Source organism: Hyla sarda, chromosome 10 (genome assembly GCF_029499605.1).
Source record: "Hyla sarda isolate aHylSar1 chromosome 10, aHylSar1.hap1, whole genome shotgun sequence".
Taxonomy (NCBI): Eukaryota; Metazoa; Chordata; class Amphibia; order Anura; family Hylidae; genus Hyla; species Hyla sarda.
Window position 1 is genome coordinate 122,489,023 of NC_079198.1, and position 18,384 is coordinate 122,507,406.

The following is an 18,384-nucleotide window of genomic DNA, read 5'->3' on the forward strand; positions in this document are numbered from 1 at the left end:
TACTTACTGTAATCCTCCGCCCATGTGAGTGTACCCTGTACGTTCACATTGGGGGGGGGGGGGGGGGGGGAGAAACATCCAGCTGTTGCAAAACTCCAACTCCAAGCATGTACGATCTATCAGTCCATGCTGGGAGTTGTAGTTTTGCAACAGCTGGAGACACACAGGTTGTGAAACACCGAGTTTGGTAACAAACTCAGTGTTTTGCAACCAGTGTGCCTTCAGCTGTTGCAAAAGCTACAACCCCCAGCATGTACGGACAGCGGAAAGGCATGCTGGGTCTTGTAGTTATGCAAAAGCCGGAGGCATACTACATTGGCTGGGGATGCTGGGGATTGTAGTTATGCAACAGCTGGAGACACACTGGTTTACTACTTAACTCAGTGTGCCTTCAGCTGTTGCAAAACTACAACTCTCAGCAGTCACCGACAGCCAACGGGCATGCTGGGAGTTGTAGTTATGCAACCACCAGATGCACCACTACAACTCCCAGCATGCACTTTAGCTGATTGTGCAAGCTGGGAGTTGTAGTTACACAACAGCTGAAGGTACACTTTTACATAGAAAGAATGTGCCTTCAGCTGTTGCAAAACTACAAGTCCCAGCATGCCCATAAGGGCATGCTGGGAGTTGTGGTGGTCTGCCTCCTGCTGTTGCATAACTACAGCTCCCAGCATGCCCTTGTTGCATGCTGGGAGCTGTTGCTAAGCAACAGCAGGAGGCTGTCACTCACCTCCTGCTGCTGCTGATCGCCGCACAGGTCAGTCCCGCCGCCGCCGCCGTCGTCGCTCCTGGGGCCCCGATCCCAACAGGGACGCCGGGGATCGGGGTCCCCAGCACCGGGGGTCGTCTTCCCGCACCCGCTCACGTCCTCCGGAAGAGGGGCGGAGCGGGTTGCGGGAGTGACACCCGCAGCAGGCGCCCTGATTGGTCGGCCGGTAATCCGGCCGACGAATCAGGGCGAACGTGAGGTGGCACCAGTGCCACCTCACCCCTGCTGGCTCTGGCTGTTCGGGGCCGTCTCTGACGGCCCCGATCAGCCAGTAATTCTGGGTCATCGGGTCACTGGAGACCCGATTGACCCGGAATCTGCCGCAGATCGCTGGACTGAATTGTCCAGCGATCTGCGGCAATCGCCGACATGGGGGGACATAATGACCCCCCTGGGCGATATGCCGGGATGCCTGCTGAACGATTTCAGCAGGCATCCGGCTCCGGCTCCCCTCCGGCTAGCGGTGGGGGCCGGAAATGCTCAGGGCGTATCCATACGCCCTCGGTCCTTAAGGACTTGGAAACGGGGGCGTATGGATACGCCCTATGTCCTTAAGGGGTTAATACCTATCAAGATACGCCAATTGCTAGGCATATGAGGATTGTACACAATGATGCTCCCTTTGAATTACGTTTCTGTGGCATTACTCAGTGTAAACTGGGTCCGAGACGTGGCAATCTTAACACCAGACTGCTTCAAGAAGAAGCCCGATGGATTTGGAGATTAAAATCCCAAAGTCCAAATGGACTGAATGAAGGCTTCACCTATGCAGCCTTCTTGTAGGACAGGAATCACTTATTACAATTGATACTATATAGAAGAGCCGTTATGAGCCTTTTACTAATTACACTCATGATTAACTTCCGTTGATGATATGAATTAATTATGACTATACCCATGCAGAACAAGATGAGTATTAGCTCCCCCCCCCTTCACTATTGATCACACGATTTCAGCGGTATTATGAATAATACTCCCTTGACTTGATGTTATACCATCGTTGCTAGGTTAGTTGCCCCATATTGCCAGATAGTAACTTACTTAGTGTTCTCGAATTAGTTTAGTGTATTTCTGCTGCGCAGTCGTTTGTTCACATGAGTGGTTGTATTGTGTATTACAGTTTCTATAACAACAGCCATGTGTGAACCATATGCAATAAAATCGGCTAAGTGCCGGCGCATATGTCTGTCGCGCAGCTTCCCGGCATAGGCTGTATATGCTAAGTACTCGCGCACGTTCCTTTGCGCATCCGCACTGCGCATGCGTCCATACCGGAGGTTCGGGAATCTATCAGTTAGCGCAGGACTAATGGCGCACATACGTGTACAGCTTCCGGCACCAATGAGGAGTTCAGAAGTATGAATGGACTCAGCTGGTTGGTCAAGGATGCTGTCAATCAAATGAATATAGCAGGATGCATCCTGGTCTAAATTTCATTGGCCAGGAAGCGATCAATCAATAGTCTGCATGGGATTGTAACCAATGAGATGTCATGTTAATACAGGAAGTGACATGTTTCAATGACGTCAGAGACAGGAGGTTATTTAAACCCCTGCAAGGCTTGTTTGCACGCCATTTGCCTCTTAGCCCTTGATAAAGCCACAGCCTGTGGCGAAACGTCGGGCGGGCGGGCAATGTGTTAGATTTTTAATTGTCTCACACTATAGATTGTGGACTGCAGCCACAATCTATCTTTTCATTTCACTTACTATAGCATGCAGTGTCATGCCAATCAATGCACTATGGATCAATATGTGTGAGGTTATTTTAATCTTGGCTCATTAAACGTTAAGTTTTATATTGGGTGGGAAATTTAGGGTCTTAGTGACCGCTTAGCGGTCAAATGTTAATAATTCTTTGTTCAGGGATCCCCTGTATGCCGGCGCTCTCCTTCCTCGTCATCACGTCGTCGCGTAGAGGAGAGCGAGGATACCCGGCCGGCAGCAGAGACAGCGATGGAGCGACATCCAGGGCAGCGGTGACGGGTCCGGAGCGGCGGGGACACGTGAATATTACCTCCTCCTGCAGTGGTCTTCAATCTGCGAACCTCCAGATGTTGCAAAACTACAACTCCCAGCATGCCCGGACAGCCAACGGCTGTCCGGGCATGCTGGGAGTTGTAGTTTTGCAACATCTGGAGGTCCGCAGGTTGAAGACCACTATTGGGTTCAAAATCTTTATTTTTTTGATTTTGCCCCTAAAAATTGGGTGCGTCTTATACGCCGGTGCGTCCTATAGGACGAAAAATACGGTAAGTGTTCTTCCATACACACTGGACATTTTTCTTTTATCTTACAGGTTTCCCTTTTTATAGATTATCCATTTATTTTTATGTTATTTTATGTTATATTACATGGGCCCTGTGAGAAATTTTGTGTGTAAAAGTTATTTATGATAAAATATATGCATCTTTCCAAACATCCATTGTACAACCTTTTTTGGCTGAGGTATTTGAGGACTGGGAACTCTATTATTTTACATTCTATTGTCATTTCACCTGAGGGTACAGGTGCATCCAGTTATCCTCGTACATTTTTTGTTGTGAGCTGTCCATCTATTTTTATATATTTGTAAATTGCTTCTATTTAAAAATCTTAATCCTTCCAGTACTTTTTAGGGCCTGTATACTACAGAAGAAATGCTTTTCTTTTTGGATTTGTCTTCTGCCACGACCACAGTGTTCTCTGCTGACCTCTGCTGTCCATTTTAAGAACTGCCCAGACCTCTGGCTGTTTCCTATGCAGCTGCGAGCCAGCCAGTTTTAAATGAACGAATTAAGTTTTTGTTTTTATAGGCGAGTGCCATTTATTGCTATTTAATCCTCTAAATTATAATAAGAATTACATTACACAATTTAATCTACTAATACTTTACTTTTTCCCAAAAAAAATGTGTTACTGCATAATTTATTACCGTACATACAAATTGCACCCATAAAGCAGTGTTTACTGGGTCACTGAACATCACCTGGGTCACAAGGCAAGCAGTCCTCCAAAAGATGGCGTCCTCCCTGCGGATTGTATGTGCCTCTGGGACATGGGAACTGCTCAGGAGAGAACGTTCCACCGGGACAGTAGAACCCAGGAGGACAGCCTTTTCCTTCCAGAGATGAAGTGTTAGTGAGGCAGAAGAACCTGCACCCAAAAGGAGAGGATACAGACCATTACTGCACCCAACAGGAGAGGATACAGACCATTACTGCACCCAACAGGAGAGGATACAGACCATTACTGCACCCAACAGGAGAGGATACAGACCCTTACTGCACCCAACAGGAGAGGATACAGACCCTTACTGCACCCAACAGGAGAGAATACAGACCATTACTGCACCCAACAGAAGAGGATACAGACCATTACTGCACCCAACAGGAGAGAATAAAGACCATTAATGCACCCAACAGGAGAGAATACAGACCATTACTGCACCCAACAGAAGAGGATACAGACCATTACTGCACCCAACAGGAGAGAATACAGACCATTACTGCACCCAACAGAAGAGGATACAGACCATTAATGCACCCAACAGGAGAGGATACTGACCATTACTGCACCCAACAGAAGAGGATACAGACCATTACTGCACCCAACAGGAGAGAATAAAGACCATTAATGCACCCAACAGGAGAGAATACAGACCATTACTGCACCCAACAGGAGAGGATACAGACCATTACTGCACCCAACAGAAGAGGATACAGACCATTACTGCACCCAACAGGAGAGAATAAAGACCATTAATGCACCCAACAGGAGAGAATACAGACCATTACTGCACCCAACAGAAGAGAATACAGACCATTACTGCACCCAACAGGAGAGGATACAGACCATTACTGCACCCAACAGGAGAGGATACAGACCATTACTGCCCCCAACAGGAGAGGATACTGACCATTACTGCCCCCAACAGGAGAGGATACAGACCATTACTGCACCCAACAGGAGAGGATACAGACCATTACTGCACCCAACAGGAGAGAATACAGACCATTACTGCACCCAACAGAAGAGGATACAGACCATTACTGCCCCCAACAGGATAGGATACAGACCATTACTGCCCCCAACAGGAGAGGATACAGACCATTACTGTCCCCAACAGGAGAGGATACAGACCATTACTGCACCCAACAGGAGAGGATACAGACCATTACTGCACCCAACAGGAGAGGATACAGACCATTACTGCACCCAACAGGAGAGGATACAGACCATTACTGCACCCAACAGGAGAGGATACAGACCATTACTGCACCCAACAGGAGAGGACACAGACCATTACTGCCCACAAGACAATTCCTAAAGACAATAGACGGGGTGGTTAACTGCAAGGGGATCTTACCCTTCAGGGCACGGCTGGCAAACACCTTGTCTTTCTATGGCGTTAAATGTTCCAGGAGGACAGGGCTGAGGGGCAGAGGAGCCAACTGGACAGAAATGTCCTAAAATGTAAGAGGTCCACAGTAAACATAACTGACCATCTATATAGGTCTGCATATTGTACATATACACAATTCAGGGACGTGCACACATAGACTCAAAAGGGGGCTTGAGCCCCTGCCCTTAAAGGGGTATTCCAGAAAGAAACTTTTTTTTATATCAACTGGCTCCAGAAAGTTAAACAGATTTGTAAATTACTTCTATTAAAAAATCTTAATCCTTCCAATAATTATCATCTGCTGAAGTTGAGTTGTTCTTTTCTGTCTGGCAACAGTGCTCTCTGCTGACATCTCTGCTTGTTTTGGGAACTGCACAGAGTAGAAGAGGTTTGCTATGGGGATTTGCTTCTACTCTGGACAGCTTCCATGACAGGTGTCATCAGAGAGAAAAGAACAACTCAACTTCAGCAGCTCATAAGTACTGAAATGATTAAGATTTTTTAATAGAAGTAATTTGCAAATCTGTTTAACTTTCTGGAGTCATTTGATATATAAAAAAGTTTTTTCCTGGATAACCCCTTTAACCCCTTCAGGACGGAGCCCATTTTGGCCTTAAGGACCGGAGCGTTTTTTGCACATCTGACCACTGTCACTTTAAACATTAATAACTCTGGAATGCTTTTAGTTATCATTCTGATTCCGAGATTGTTTTTTCGTGACATATTCTACTTTAACATAGTGGTAAATTTTTATCGATACTTGCATCCTTTTTTGGTGAAAAATCCGTAAATTTGATGAAAAATTTGAAAATTTCGCATTTTTCTAACTTTGAAGCTTTCTGCTTGTAAGGAAAATGGATATTACGAATACATTTTTTTTTGGTTCACATATACAATATGTCTACTTTATATTTGCATCATAAAATTGATGAGTTTTTACTTTTGGAAGACACCAGAGGGCTTCAACGGTCAGCAGCAATTTTCCGATTTTTCACAAAATTTTCACACTCAGTATTTTTCAGGGACCAGTTCAGGTTTGAAGTGGATTTTAAGGGTCTTCATATTAGAAATACCCCATAAATGACCCCATTATAAAAACTACACCCCCCAAAGTATTCAAAATGACATTCAGTCAGCGTTTTAACCCTTTAGGTGTTTCACACGAATAGCAGCAAAGTGAAGGAGAAAATTCACAATCTTCATTTTTTACACTCGCATGTTCTTGTAGACCCAATTTTTGAATTTTTACAAGGGGTAAAAGGACAAAATTTTTACTTGTATTTGTAGCCCAATTTCTCTCAAGTAAGCACATACCTCATATGTCTATGTAAAGTGTTCGGCGGGCGCAGTAGAGGGCTCAGAAGGGAAGGAGCGACAAGGGGATTTTGGAGAGTACGTTTTTCTGAAATGGTTTTTGGGGGGCATGTTACCTTTAGGAAGCCCTTATGGTGCCAGAACAGCAAAAAAAAAACCACATGGCATACCATTTTGGAAACTAGACCCCTCGGGGAATGTAACATGGGATAAAGTGAACCTTAATACCCCACAGGTGTTTCACGACTTTTGCAAATGTAAAAAATAAATAAAAAATTTTGCCTAAAATGCTTGTTTTCCCCAAAAAATTTTATTTTTAAAAAGGGTAATAGCAGAAAATACCCCTAAAAATTTGAAGCCCAATTTCTCCCGATTCAGAAAACACCCCATATGGGGGTGAGAAGTGCTCTGCTGGCGCACTACAGGTCTCAGAAGAGAAGGAGTCACATTTGGCTTTTTGAACGCAAATTTTGCTCTGGGGGCATGCCGCATTTAGGAAGCCCCTATGGTGCCAGGATAGCAAAAAAAAAAACACATGGCATACCATTTTGGAAACTAGACCCCTCGGGGAACGTAACAAGGGGTTAAGTGAACCTTTATACCCCACAGGTGTTTCACGACTTTTGCATATGTAAAAAAAATTTTTTTTTTTTACCTAAAATGCTTGTTTTCCCAAAAATTTTACATTTTTAAAAAGGGTAAAAGCAGAAAATACCCCCCAAAATTTGTAACACAATTTCTCCCGAGTACGAGGATACCCCATATGTGACCCTAAACTCTTGCCTTGAAATACGACAGGGCTCCAAAGTGAGAGCGCCATGCGCATTTGAGGCCTAAATTAGGGATTGCATAGGGGTGGACATAGGGGTATTCTACGCCAGTGATTCCCAAACAGGGTGCCTCCAGCTGTTGCAAAACTCCCAGCATGCCTGGACAGTCAACGGCTGTCCGACAATACTGGGAGTTGTTTTGCAACAGCTGGAGGCTCCGTTCTGGAAACAGTGGTGTACCAGACGTTTTTCATTTTTATTGGGGAGGGGAGCTGTGTAGGGGTATGTGTTTATGTAGTGTTTTTTACTTTTTATTTTATTTTTTGTGGTAGTGTAGTGTTTTTAGGGTACAGTCGCACGGGCGGGGGGTTCACAGTAGTTTCTCGCTGGCAATTTGAGCTGCAGCAGAAAGTTTGCGGCAGCTCAAATTTGCAGCCGGATACTTACTGTAAGCCTCCGCCCATGTGAGTGTACCCTGTACATTCACATTGGGGGGGGGACATCCAGCTGTTGCATAACTACAACTCCCAGCATGCCCGTTGGCTGTCGGTGACTGCTGAGTTGCAGTTTTGCAACAACTGTAGGCACACTGGTTATGTATCACGGAGTTTGTGACCTAACTCAGTGTTTCACAACCAGTGTGCCTCCAGCTGTTGCAAAACTACAACTCCCAGCATGTACGGTGCATGGTGTACGGTGACTGCTGAGAGTTGTAGTTTGCAACAGCTGGAGGCACACCGGTCGTGAAACACTGAGTTAGGTAAAAAAAAACTCTGAGTTTCACAATCAGTGTGCCTTCAGCTGTTGCAAAACTACAACTCTCAGCAGTCACCGACAGCCAACGGGCATGCTGGGAGTTGTAGTTATGCAACCAGCAGATGCACCACTACAACTCCCAGCATGCACTTTAGCTGTTTGTGCAAGCTGGGAGTTGTAGTTATACAACAGCTGAAGGTACACTTTTCCATAGAAAGAATGTGCCTCCAGCTGTTGCAAAACCATAAGTCCCAGAATGCCCATAAGGGAATGCTGGGAGTTGTGGTGGTCTGCCTCCTGCTGTTGCATAACTACAGCTCCCAGCATGCCCTTTTTGCATGCTGGGAGCTGTTGCTAAGCAACAGCAGGAGGCTGTCACTCACCTCCAACGATCCAGACGCTGCAGGTCAGTCCCGCCGCCGCAGCTGCTCCTGGGGCCCCGATCCCAACAGGGACGCCGGGGATCGGGGTCCCCAGCACCGGGGGTCGTCTTCCCGCACCCGCTCACGTCCTCCGGAAGAGGGGCGGAGCGGGTGCGGGAGTGACACCCGCAGCAGGCGCCCTGATTGGTCGGCCGGTAATCCGGCCGACGAATCAGGGCGATCGTGAGGTGGCACCAGTGCCACCTCACCCCTGCAGGCTCTGGCTGTTCGGGGCCGTCAGAGACGGCCCCGAACAGCCAGTAATTCCGGGTCACCGGAGACCCGATTGACCCGGAATCGCCGCAGATCGCTGGACTGAATTGTCCAGCGATCTGCGGCGATCGCCGACATGGGGGGGCATAATGACCCCCCTGGGCGATATGCCGGGATGCCTGCTGAACGATTTCAGCAGGCATCCGGCTCCGGTCCCCAACCGGCTAGCGGTGGGGGCCGGAATTCCCACGGGCGTATGGATACGCCCTCGGTCCTTAAGGACTCGGGATTCAGGGCGTATCCATACGCCCTATGTCCTGAAGAGGTTAAAAAGCACCTTCTCTATGGTGCTGTCAGTTATTGGAACCTCTGTGGGGTGATGCTGGCCCTGTTCAGCTGACAAGACTGTTGGAGGTCCCTAACCTCAGGATTTGTGTTGTGTTAACATATGTAAGGTTTTTACAAACTTTTTTATTTATGAGAAGTGCCCTTTTTTCCTACTTGAGCCCCTGCCCCCCAAAATGTCTATGCACGTCTCTGACACAAGTTATGTGCATTTGTGATGTCCCAGTACGGGATATGCTCCTACTGTCCTGTCAGATTGAGTCCCTGTACATCCTCAGGGCTCTCCTGCAGTGTTCCCCCATAATGTCAATAGGTTGTATATTAAGCGTATAGGACCTTTGAAGTCACATGATTGTTAGTCACATGATAATGTTTGTCACATGTTTAAGTCATATGTTTGCACCAGGTGACCTGCAGTTGGCCTATGGGCTACTTGCTCAGCCCCCCTTTATAAGAGGGGGAGGTACTACAATCTCTCTTTTCTGTTTCACTTCCTGCTGAGGTCAAGTCCAGTCCAGACGTCTCAGGGTCAGTGTCCAGCACATCTGGAGGCCTCAACCTAAATTACAGCCACAAGTCGGTAAAACAAGTCATCTTTATCTGCTGTCATCATCTTCAGTCAAGTCAATTATAGTCAGCTTGGCCTGCACCTATAGTCTCTCAAGTCACTGCAAGTCCCAGCAAGCTGCGAGGTCCCCTGTGTTACTGGTCACCTCTCTGGGATCCTGACTGAACTGCATAGACTGAACCATCTGTCTACCTCAGTAAAAGCTACCGTTAACCTTAACCTGGTCTTGGACTATTATTTGCCCTGCCCAACTAGGACTAGCGGTGCTACCTTCGGGTGGTTACATAGGCAAACCACGCCCTGGCATCACGAACACGAAGGGGTTAATACCATCTACCCCTGGGCAACACTGCCCCTTACACCTCACATCACACCCCGTGGCTCACCACACATGCACTCCCAAACGTGTTACCTGTAGGGCATGGACCTCCCATAGGGCTAACCAAGGATATCTGAGGAGATATAGACGATGAGGTACAATAGAAACCCTCCGAACAAGGTCCAGCCGGCAGCACAAGGCCCGGAGAGTCACAGTAATGTCCAGCAACACATGGGGAACATTCAGCCTATGACAAGGGACAGATACATTTGTAACATGGTTTCATAGAATACTATTTGTCTTTTCATCCTTTATACAGGTGAGAAATACTCAATAATGTGAGACTAAAAGGGTCATACTTTAGACATTACAGCTCATTTATCTCACTCTATGGCTTGAGCACAATAGTCATTTTCACCATACGGTATTTTCCATTTCAGTGCCACGCTGGATATGGCATGAGATGTACTGACCGCTCTCCTTTCCTACCTCTGACTGCAGCTTTACTCTTGCGTTGTAGGTCCCGGGTGGACAAGGTGTAGGAACCGTGGAGCCCCGAGGACAGTAGTGACCAGGTGGACAAGGTCCAGCAGATCCTAACCACAAATCAAATAGAAAGGTTATATATATGAACAACAAATGAGATACACAAAATGGGGACTAAGAGTTTGAACCTCTCTCTGTTAGGGTGCATTCAGACCATGTTTTGGGGATCCAGCTGCCGTATCCCCAAAACGTGGCGGTCTTCGGGTCTAGAGGAGTCACGCTTGACAAAATGGACCCCCTGTTATACTTAGTTAATTTTTATTATAATCAAATAGATTATATAATGGACTATCCTAGGCCAGATTCACTAATATCCTACATGACTGTGGACAATTGGGAAAATATTTCGATACAACTGAAAATGTATCAGATCTACTGATTTATTATAATCTCAATCCAGTCCTCCCCCTCATTGAAGACACGGGCTGTGATCGGGGAGGACAGAGGAGTCCAGAGGGGGACAGAAGAGTCCAGAGGGGGACAGAAGAGTCCAGAGGGGGACAGAGGAATCCGGAGCAGGACAGAGACATCTGGATGGAACGAGAGGAGTCTGGAAGGAGAAAGAGGAGTCCAGAGGAAAACAAAGGAGTCTGGAGGGAGACAGAGGAGTTCGGAGGGATACATATAAGTGCAGAGGGGGAAAGAGGAGTCTGGAATCTACCTCATGTGCATGGCTGGCATTGTATTTCACACCTGGAATTTCTTCTTGTGGATCCGCTCGCTGAGAACCAGCTGTACAGTAATATCCCTCTGCGCAGTCTCCAGTCACACTGGTGGAATTATAGAACATGCAGTATTTGCCTCCATCACACACCCTGCAGCCAGCAGCATCCTCCAGTGCCAGCTCTGAGCTGTAGGTTCCAGGTTGGCATGGCTTCCAGTACAAACCTGTTCCCTTTGGACAATAAAATCCTAAAGGAACAAAAAGATTAACACCTAAAGGGCACGTTGATCTGTCACCGTTATTCTAAGGTTGAAAATTAAAAAAGTTACCTTACTGTACTAATCCTGAATGTTTCTGCCTGTATTAATCTAAAGCAAGATGGGTAATATAAGATATGTACACATGGATAAGTAACGTATGTCCACAATGACCCCACCAGCAGAATAGTGAGTACAGCTCTGGAGTCTGGCCACTAGAGGGAGCATCTCCCTGTTTGGGCTTCCTGTGAGCGTTTGGTGTGCTCGACCTTGAGAGTGATCCACCTCTCTCCCAGGAGCGACCTTCCTTTCCCCAGAAGGAGGGTTCGTTTCCTGGTATGAGCGAGGAGCGGAGAACCCCAACACCTGCCCCCCGAAGTAGGTCCGCGGGGGGCAGGGGGAGCCAGCGACCAGTTGCAGAGGGACCAGCATCAGGAACTGCACCAGATGTCTCTGGGTTAAGGCGCTCTGCCAGGAGATGCAGCGATGTATCTCCAGCACCTCCTGAGCCCATGGAGACGAAGAGTAGCCGCAAGGCTGCTCCAACAAAAGGTACTACAGGTACTATGGACTGTGATACTCCTCCTGGAGCAAAGCCAAATGCCCATGGAGGTGTGGAGGAGGATTGGGCAATGCCCAGGGCCCAGGAGCCTGGAACCACCTATGGATCCCGTGTTGCAGAGATACTTCAGGGATATAAAGAAGCAAGGAGCAGCTTGTATAGGCTCCAGGAGGAGGTACAGGAGGCAAAAGCCTTAATGGAAACTGCATCAAAACGCCAGAAGGCTGAGCTGTCAGCAAGGATTAAACAGCTTAAAACCAGCATCAGCAATCTAAAGAAAAGGAAAACTTTTATTTTGGAGAACAGCGGGCCATTTAAAGAAAAGCTTCAGAATGAAGATCGCTTTGCAGAAAAGGAGAGGGAGAAGCAAAGAAAGCTGAGGGGGCTTCAGCCACGGGTGGAGGAGGAAGGAGACGTTGCAGAGGCCGATAATGTTGAGCCAAATCCACCCGGGGGTCTGCAACATCTCACCCCATACAGTGGGCTCCCTGCAGGGCAAGTGGCAATGTCATCTGGCTGCGGCCCTGGCGGTTCGGGGGATGAGAGTAGCACCAGTCACCAGGGAGGGGCGCTGATGGCCCAGATCCAGCTCCTGGAGTCCCCAGGTCGCCTCCAGGACTTCACGTTTGGACATGAGTTACCAGAGGAGGCACCTGGGGGAAGGGAAAAGAAGAAGTCAAAGAAGACCAAGCTCCAGGAGCAGGTAACATTTGTATATACCCCCCTCCCTGAGCCCCCCGGACTGGCCGCAGGGTCAGCTCACTGTGTGAACCCCATTTCTCAGCCCAGCCTGAGTTCTGCTGTGGACTCAGTGCAGGAGAGTGGGGAGAGTATGGAGTCTAGTGTGGCGGTGAGCTCCATAGCTATTTGCAGTAACAGTGGTGGAGCAGACAGTGTATCGGCTGTGAGGTCGGACAGTGATATTTGCCCAGCGATGGGCAGTAAAGGCTCTGGCACATTGGGTTGCTCTCTAATGGGAGGGGGGGGGGGCGATTTTGTGCCAGAGTCGGCTGCGGGAGCTCCGGTGGCTCTGAGCGTTGGCACTGCTGTTCATTTGGAGCAGCGGTGTCGTCGTGGAGGAGCTGCCGGGGCTAAGATGTCTTCGCCTCCCAGAAAGACTGGACTTAAACCCCTATTTTGTATTGGCGCCGCTGATCCAGATCAGCGGCGCCCAGGAGCAGGAAACTCCAGTACTGATGAGGCGGAGGGTACCAATAAAAACAGGGCTGGGGCCGCTAATAAGCAGGCTAGGCAGGCTTCCCGGTCCTTGTATAAGGGACCGGTGACCTGTCCTGTGGTGGTGGCTCCAGCTCTGGTACCCAGTGATGCTGATGGTACAAAATCTGCACCAGAACGCACCGGTCCAGCCAGTATGAGTGAGAAAGTTAATGTAAGAGTGAATGAAGGAGTGAATGTATCTGTTAATAATCTGTCTGGGGCTTTGAATGGTGGTTTGGGCTGTAGCACGGGTGGAGGTATGGGGGGCACATTAGCTAAAACATGTGACAATGGTTTGGGTATGGATTATGTGGAGGAGGGTGGTGAAGGGGCGCAGATTAGTGGTGGGGATGTAGGGCCTGGTCCAGTTGCACCCCCAGCGGTGGCAGCACCGGTACGCAGCTACGCAAATGTCACCGCTGGGGGGAGGGGGGCACCTTCCTCGTCCTCTGGCTCTGGGGAGAGCAGTTTGCAGCAGCGTCTCCTGGGGGCCTTAAGGAGAGGGGAGAGATCGATCAATGTAGAGGGTAGGGAGGTTGATCTATCCTTCTGGATAGAGAGACATGGTCTTTCAGCCTTCCGAGAGGAAAGAGGGGGGGATAATGTGTGGTCCCTCCCTACAGCCGGGCCAGGTGGTCTCCGTAGGAATGTGGTCCGGCTGAGGTGGAGAGGCAGTGATACATGTCCTCCAAGATCTAAAGTTGTTGAGCTTCTGCTGAAGTTGGGCTTTAAGTTAGCTGACATCTATGCCTTAATACATCCTTATGGTACCCCTGAGTTCGATATCAGCTTTGTTCGGCCGGAGGGGCTTGAGCTCTTCTGGTCGAATTATGAGCTGGTAAAGAACGAACCCGGCTGGCGAGACTTTGCCATTCAGGCGGTGTCTCGCCAAAATAATGTCAAGAAAGTGACCGTTTTAACCCGTAACGAATCACTCTCTTGTATTGACATCATGACGTGGCTAGGTCGGTATGGAGAGGTGGTGGAGGTCCCAAAAAAGAACAGGGATGAATATGGCATCTGGTCAGGGGCCTGGACGTTTATGGTCAAACTGAGGCGTTCAGGAAACACAGTTACCCATATACCATCTGCGACCTTCCTCGGAAGAGATCGTATCCAGATCTTCTACCAGGGTCAGCCGAAGCTCTGTCACAGATGTGGTGACCCCACACATTTTAGTGCCAATTGCACTGTGCAGAAGTGCACTCTGTGTGGGGAAATAGGTCATCTCGCTGCATCTTGTGCGGAGATTAGGTGTCACCTGTGTGGTGACTTAGGTCACCCATTCAGTCGCTGCCCTCGTTCCTTTGTCAACGCGGTTGTTGCCCCGGTGGGAGTAAGCCTTGAGGTGGATTCTGCTGGGGCGATGGCAGTCGGGGATGAAGGGGTGCAGGGGCCAGGGAAGAAAAGTAAGCAGAAGACGCCTGCCCAACTGAGGCGTCTCAAGAAGCGCCAGAGGGATAGGGAGATTCAGGACTCACAGGAGCATCAACCAACTGGGGTGACTCCTGATCCTGTCCCTGTGGCCAGTCTTACTGCTGAGGCCCTGGGGGATAGTGAACTGGATGAGGAGATTGGGAGGATCCACAAAGAGGGGGATGCTGTCTCCTCACTGTCCTCCCATGGTGAGAGCGCGGATGAGGACAGTGGGGGATGGGCAGAAACAAAGCGGGGTACTCGGAGGAATAAAAAAAGGGAGATGTAATATCTTCTCCCACCCGCCAGATGCCAAAGGAAGGTACAACTGATCTCCCTCTGATTGGTCTCTCCAACCGATTCCGAGCCCTCCGCGACATTTCCTCTTCGGAGGGGGAGGAGGCGGGGGTGAGGTTCCGGATGTTGCGGGGGGGCTCACAGGAGACGCTGAGTCCTCTCTCCCTGGGGAATCTATGTCTTCAGGGGGGGAGACTGGCCCAGAGTCAGGGGACGAGGAAAATGTATATAATGGGAAAATGGACACATCCATCTCACTAAAAAGGGGTAAACCATCATCTGATGAGGAGGGTGGTGGGGTGGATGGGAAGGATGGTGGGAAAAAGAAAGCTGTCTAACTCAATCACCCTCGATGGCGGCACCCTCTCCGTTGACTCTGGCATCCATTAATGTTGCCAGCATTAAGTCAGATACAGCTCGATTTGCGGCCTATGATTTTTTTGCCCATATTAATGCTGATATTTTATTTTTGCAGGAGACCAGGCTAACAGATATGTCATCTATCTACAAGGCTAAAAGAGAGTGGAGGAATGGGCCCTCCTACTGGTCTCTTGGGGCCGAGCCGTATAGCGGAGTGGCGGTCCTTTTTACCGCAGCGGTAGAATGCCGACGGGTTATCGAGTTAGAAATGGGGAGGTGCCTGATCTTAGATGTCCTCATCAAGGGACAAGAACTTCGCCTTATTAACATCTACGGCCCACAGTCTAAGTGGGACCGGAAGTGTCTCTTTATGAGGATCAAGCCCTATCTTTTTACAAGTCGGCAGGTGGTCTTTGGAGGGGACTTCAATGCTGTCACGAGGCCCCAAGATAGGGGAGGTTCCAGAGACAAGCTGACTTATGATAGCGTCGCCCTTAATAGCATAGCAAGTGAGGCTCGCCTCGTGGATGTCCACATCCGGTACACCCCAGGCCACGCGGGATTCACCTATCATAGGGGTAGTTGTAGGTCTAGGATAGACAGGTTTTATTTGAAGGAGGAAGCCGTCTCTTCAGCAGTATCTGTTGTTGAGGTGGAGTTCTCCGATCACTGTTTAATTTTGTTTTCTCTGAATGTCACAGAGACCCCCCGGATGGGCAGAGGCTATTGGAAGCTGAATTCGTCTCTCTTGGAAGAAGCGGAGATAAGACAGTCCTTTGAGGATTTTCTTCAGAGCCAGGTACCATTGCTGGGCCTTTGTAGCAGTAAGTCAGAGTGGTGGGAGATCTTCAAGGAAAGGGTTGCGAGATTCTTCCGCCAGCTCTCGGGCCTCAGAAGCCTAAACAAGTACCGTTTGTACCAGGGCCTGAGGAAGAAACTTGAGCACCTTGTCTCGACTGGAGGTAGTCGTGATGATATCTCCAGAGTGAAGTCCTTGCTGATGAAGTGCCAGTACGACAGACACGCATCTTTGGTTTTTGAGAGGGATTACAGGAAGTACCGCTCGCCCGACCCTTACAGAAACTGCAAGATGTCAGTGAATAGTAAAATAGTCTCAGGACTGATTGATAGTACGGGATCCTTGAAAAGGTCCAGATCAGGGATCCTGGAGGTCGTCAGATCCTTCTACTCGCACCTCTTGGGAAGGAAGGATCTAGATCGAGATAAGGTATCAGCTTTCTTGGCTGAAACCATCCCTGAACCAGGAGTAGACCCCTCTCTTGACGTTTTGACAGAGATGATCCGGGAAGAGGAAGTCAGGATGGCGATTGATGGGCTTGCCCTCAAGAAGTCACCCGGTCCGGATGGCTTAACATCTGAGTTCTACAAGACCTTTAAGGACACTTTGGTTCCCCTCTTGACCACGGTTTTTAATGAGTGTCTATCCTCGGGCACTCTGCCAAAGACAATGAGGAGGTCAGCGCTGATCATCTTGTCAAAGGGTAAAGACCCGTCCCACATTGAGAATTGGCGTCCCATAGCTCTTCTCAATGTGGACCGAAAGATTCTGGCAAAAGTGCTGTTTAACCGGCTGGTGGAGTTTGCACCCCGGCTCCTTTCGGGGGCTCAGCATTGCTCTGTTCCGGGCCGCAGTACATTTAGTGCTGTGCTCAGTGTCCGAGAGGCTGTGGAGCAGGGTAGGGCTGGCCACTGGAAGGGGTACTTGCTGTCCTTGGATCAGGCAAAAGCGTTTGATCGGGTTAACCATGAGTACCTCTGGTCTGTTCTTCTGAGATATGGCCTGCCGGGGGGGTTTGTTGATTGGCTTAAGACCTTGTATGCAGGGGCAGAGAGTTTCCCGCTTGTGAATGGTTGGATTGGTCGCTCCTTTGAGGTTGGGTCTGGTGTCCGTCAGGGTTGTCCTTTAAGCCCTTTGCTGTACGTGTTTGCAATTGATCCTTTCCTTAGGAGGATTGATTGTGAACCGTTGGCGGGGGTGAGAATGGACCTGGCGGTGCCGGATTCAGCTCTGAGGGCGGTAGCATATGCTGATGACGTCACTGTGTTTGTCTCCTCACAAGAGGAGGTCAGATGGGTGATGTCAGAGGTGGACCGCTACTCGGAGGCTTCCGGATCCAAGATCAATCAGGATAAGTGTGAGAGTCTCTGGCTGGGAGGGGGAAATCCTAGTTTTGATCTCCCGGACGCCCTTCCAGAGCCCCAGGAATCTGCAAAAGTTCTCGCCATTGAATTTGGCCAAGGGGATTACCCCAAACAAAACTGGGACAGCAGGCTTAAGATCGCCGCTCAGAAGGTGGATCAGTGGAAGGGTTGGTCTTTGACCCTCCGGGAAAGGGTTAACCTGATGAAAACTTTCCTGCTCCCTTTGCTGATATATCTGGGCAGTGTATGCATGTTGCCAGAACCTCTCTGGACCCGGGTCTACAGTGTGTTCTTCCAAATGTTATGGGGGAATAGACTGAACCTAGTGAAGAGGGAGGTTACTTACCGTACAAGGAGACTAGGGGGGTTGTGTATGGTCAACCCTGTGGTGTTCCTAGTGAATACCTTTCTTAAGACCAATATAGCAAACCTCTGGTCAGAGAGGGCTCCTCCGTGGGTATCCTCCTGTAAGGGATGGTTTCGGCCTTTCTTCCAGGAATGGGAGACAGGAGGGCAAGTGAAGGATCTTCGCACACTACACGGGCATCTCCCGGCTTATGCTACCCCGGTTCTGAAGGTTATTCGTCGGTGGGGTCTGGGGATGTGGGAGATTAGGACTCTGTCGAGGAAATTCCTTGACAAGAGGGTCCTGTCTTCTCATTTCCAGAGGCCATTGGCGCTCAAGGACTGCCCAAGTCGGGATCTGGAGGTGGGTTTAGAGCTTTTGAATTCTATCAGGATCCCCTTGAAGTTTTGGGACTTGACTTGGCGCTGCTTCCATGGGAAACTGTGTGTGAGGGACAATCTGAAGTGCAGGAGCTCTGATGACCGGGGATGTCCCCGCGAAGAGTGTGGAGGCATGCTGGAAAGCATGGAGCATTTTCTGCTTCATTGTCCCTTTAACACAAAGGTTTACACCAGGGTGGGCACTTCCATTGGTTGGCCTCGGCTGGCCAGTCTCTCCTATGCGGAATGGGCCTATGGGGCATTCAGAAACCTTGGAGGTTGGGACCGGTGCACTTTATTCCTAGTCAGCTCA

At 49.1% G+C, this 18,384-nt stretch overlaps 1 protein-coding gene across 1 annotated transcript in view; it reads right to left on the minus strand.

Annotated features, from left to right (window-relative positions):
• Positions 1–18,384, minus strand: part of LOC130293183 (uncharacterized) — a 294,563-nt gene that overhangs the window by 161,725 nt on the left and 114,454 nt on the right. Inside the window, exons 39-43 of the mRNA XM_056541664.1 lie at positions 11,102–11,320; positions 10,352–10,458; positions 9,956–10,109; positions 5,120–5,219; positions 3,740–3,906 (exon numbers count right to left, since the gene is read on the minus strand). Coding sequence (XP_056397639.1) covers positions 3,740–3,906; positions 5,120–5,219; positions 9,956–10,109; positions 10,352–10,458; positions 11,102–11,320 — 747 coding nt within the window. The remainder of the gene's footprint in view (positions 1–3,739; positions 3,907–5,119; positions 5,220–9,955; positions 10,110–10,351; positions 10,459–11,101; positions 11,321–18,384) is intronic.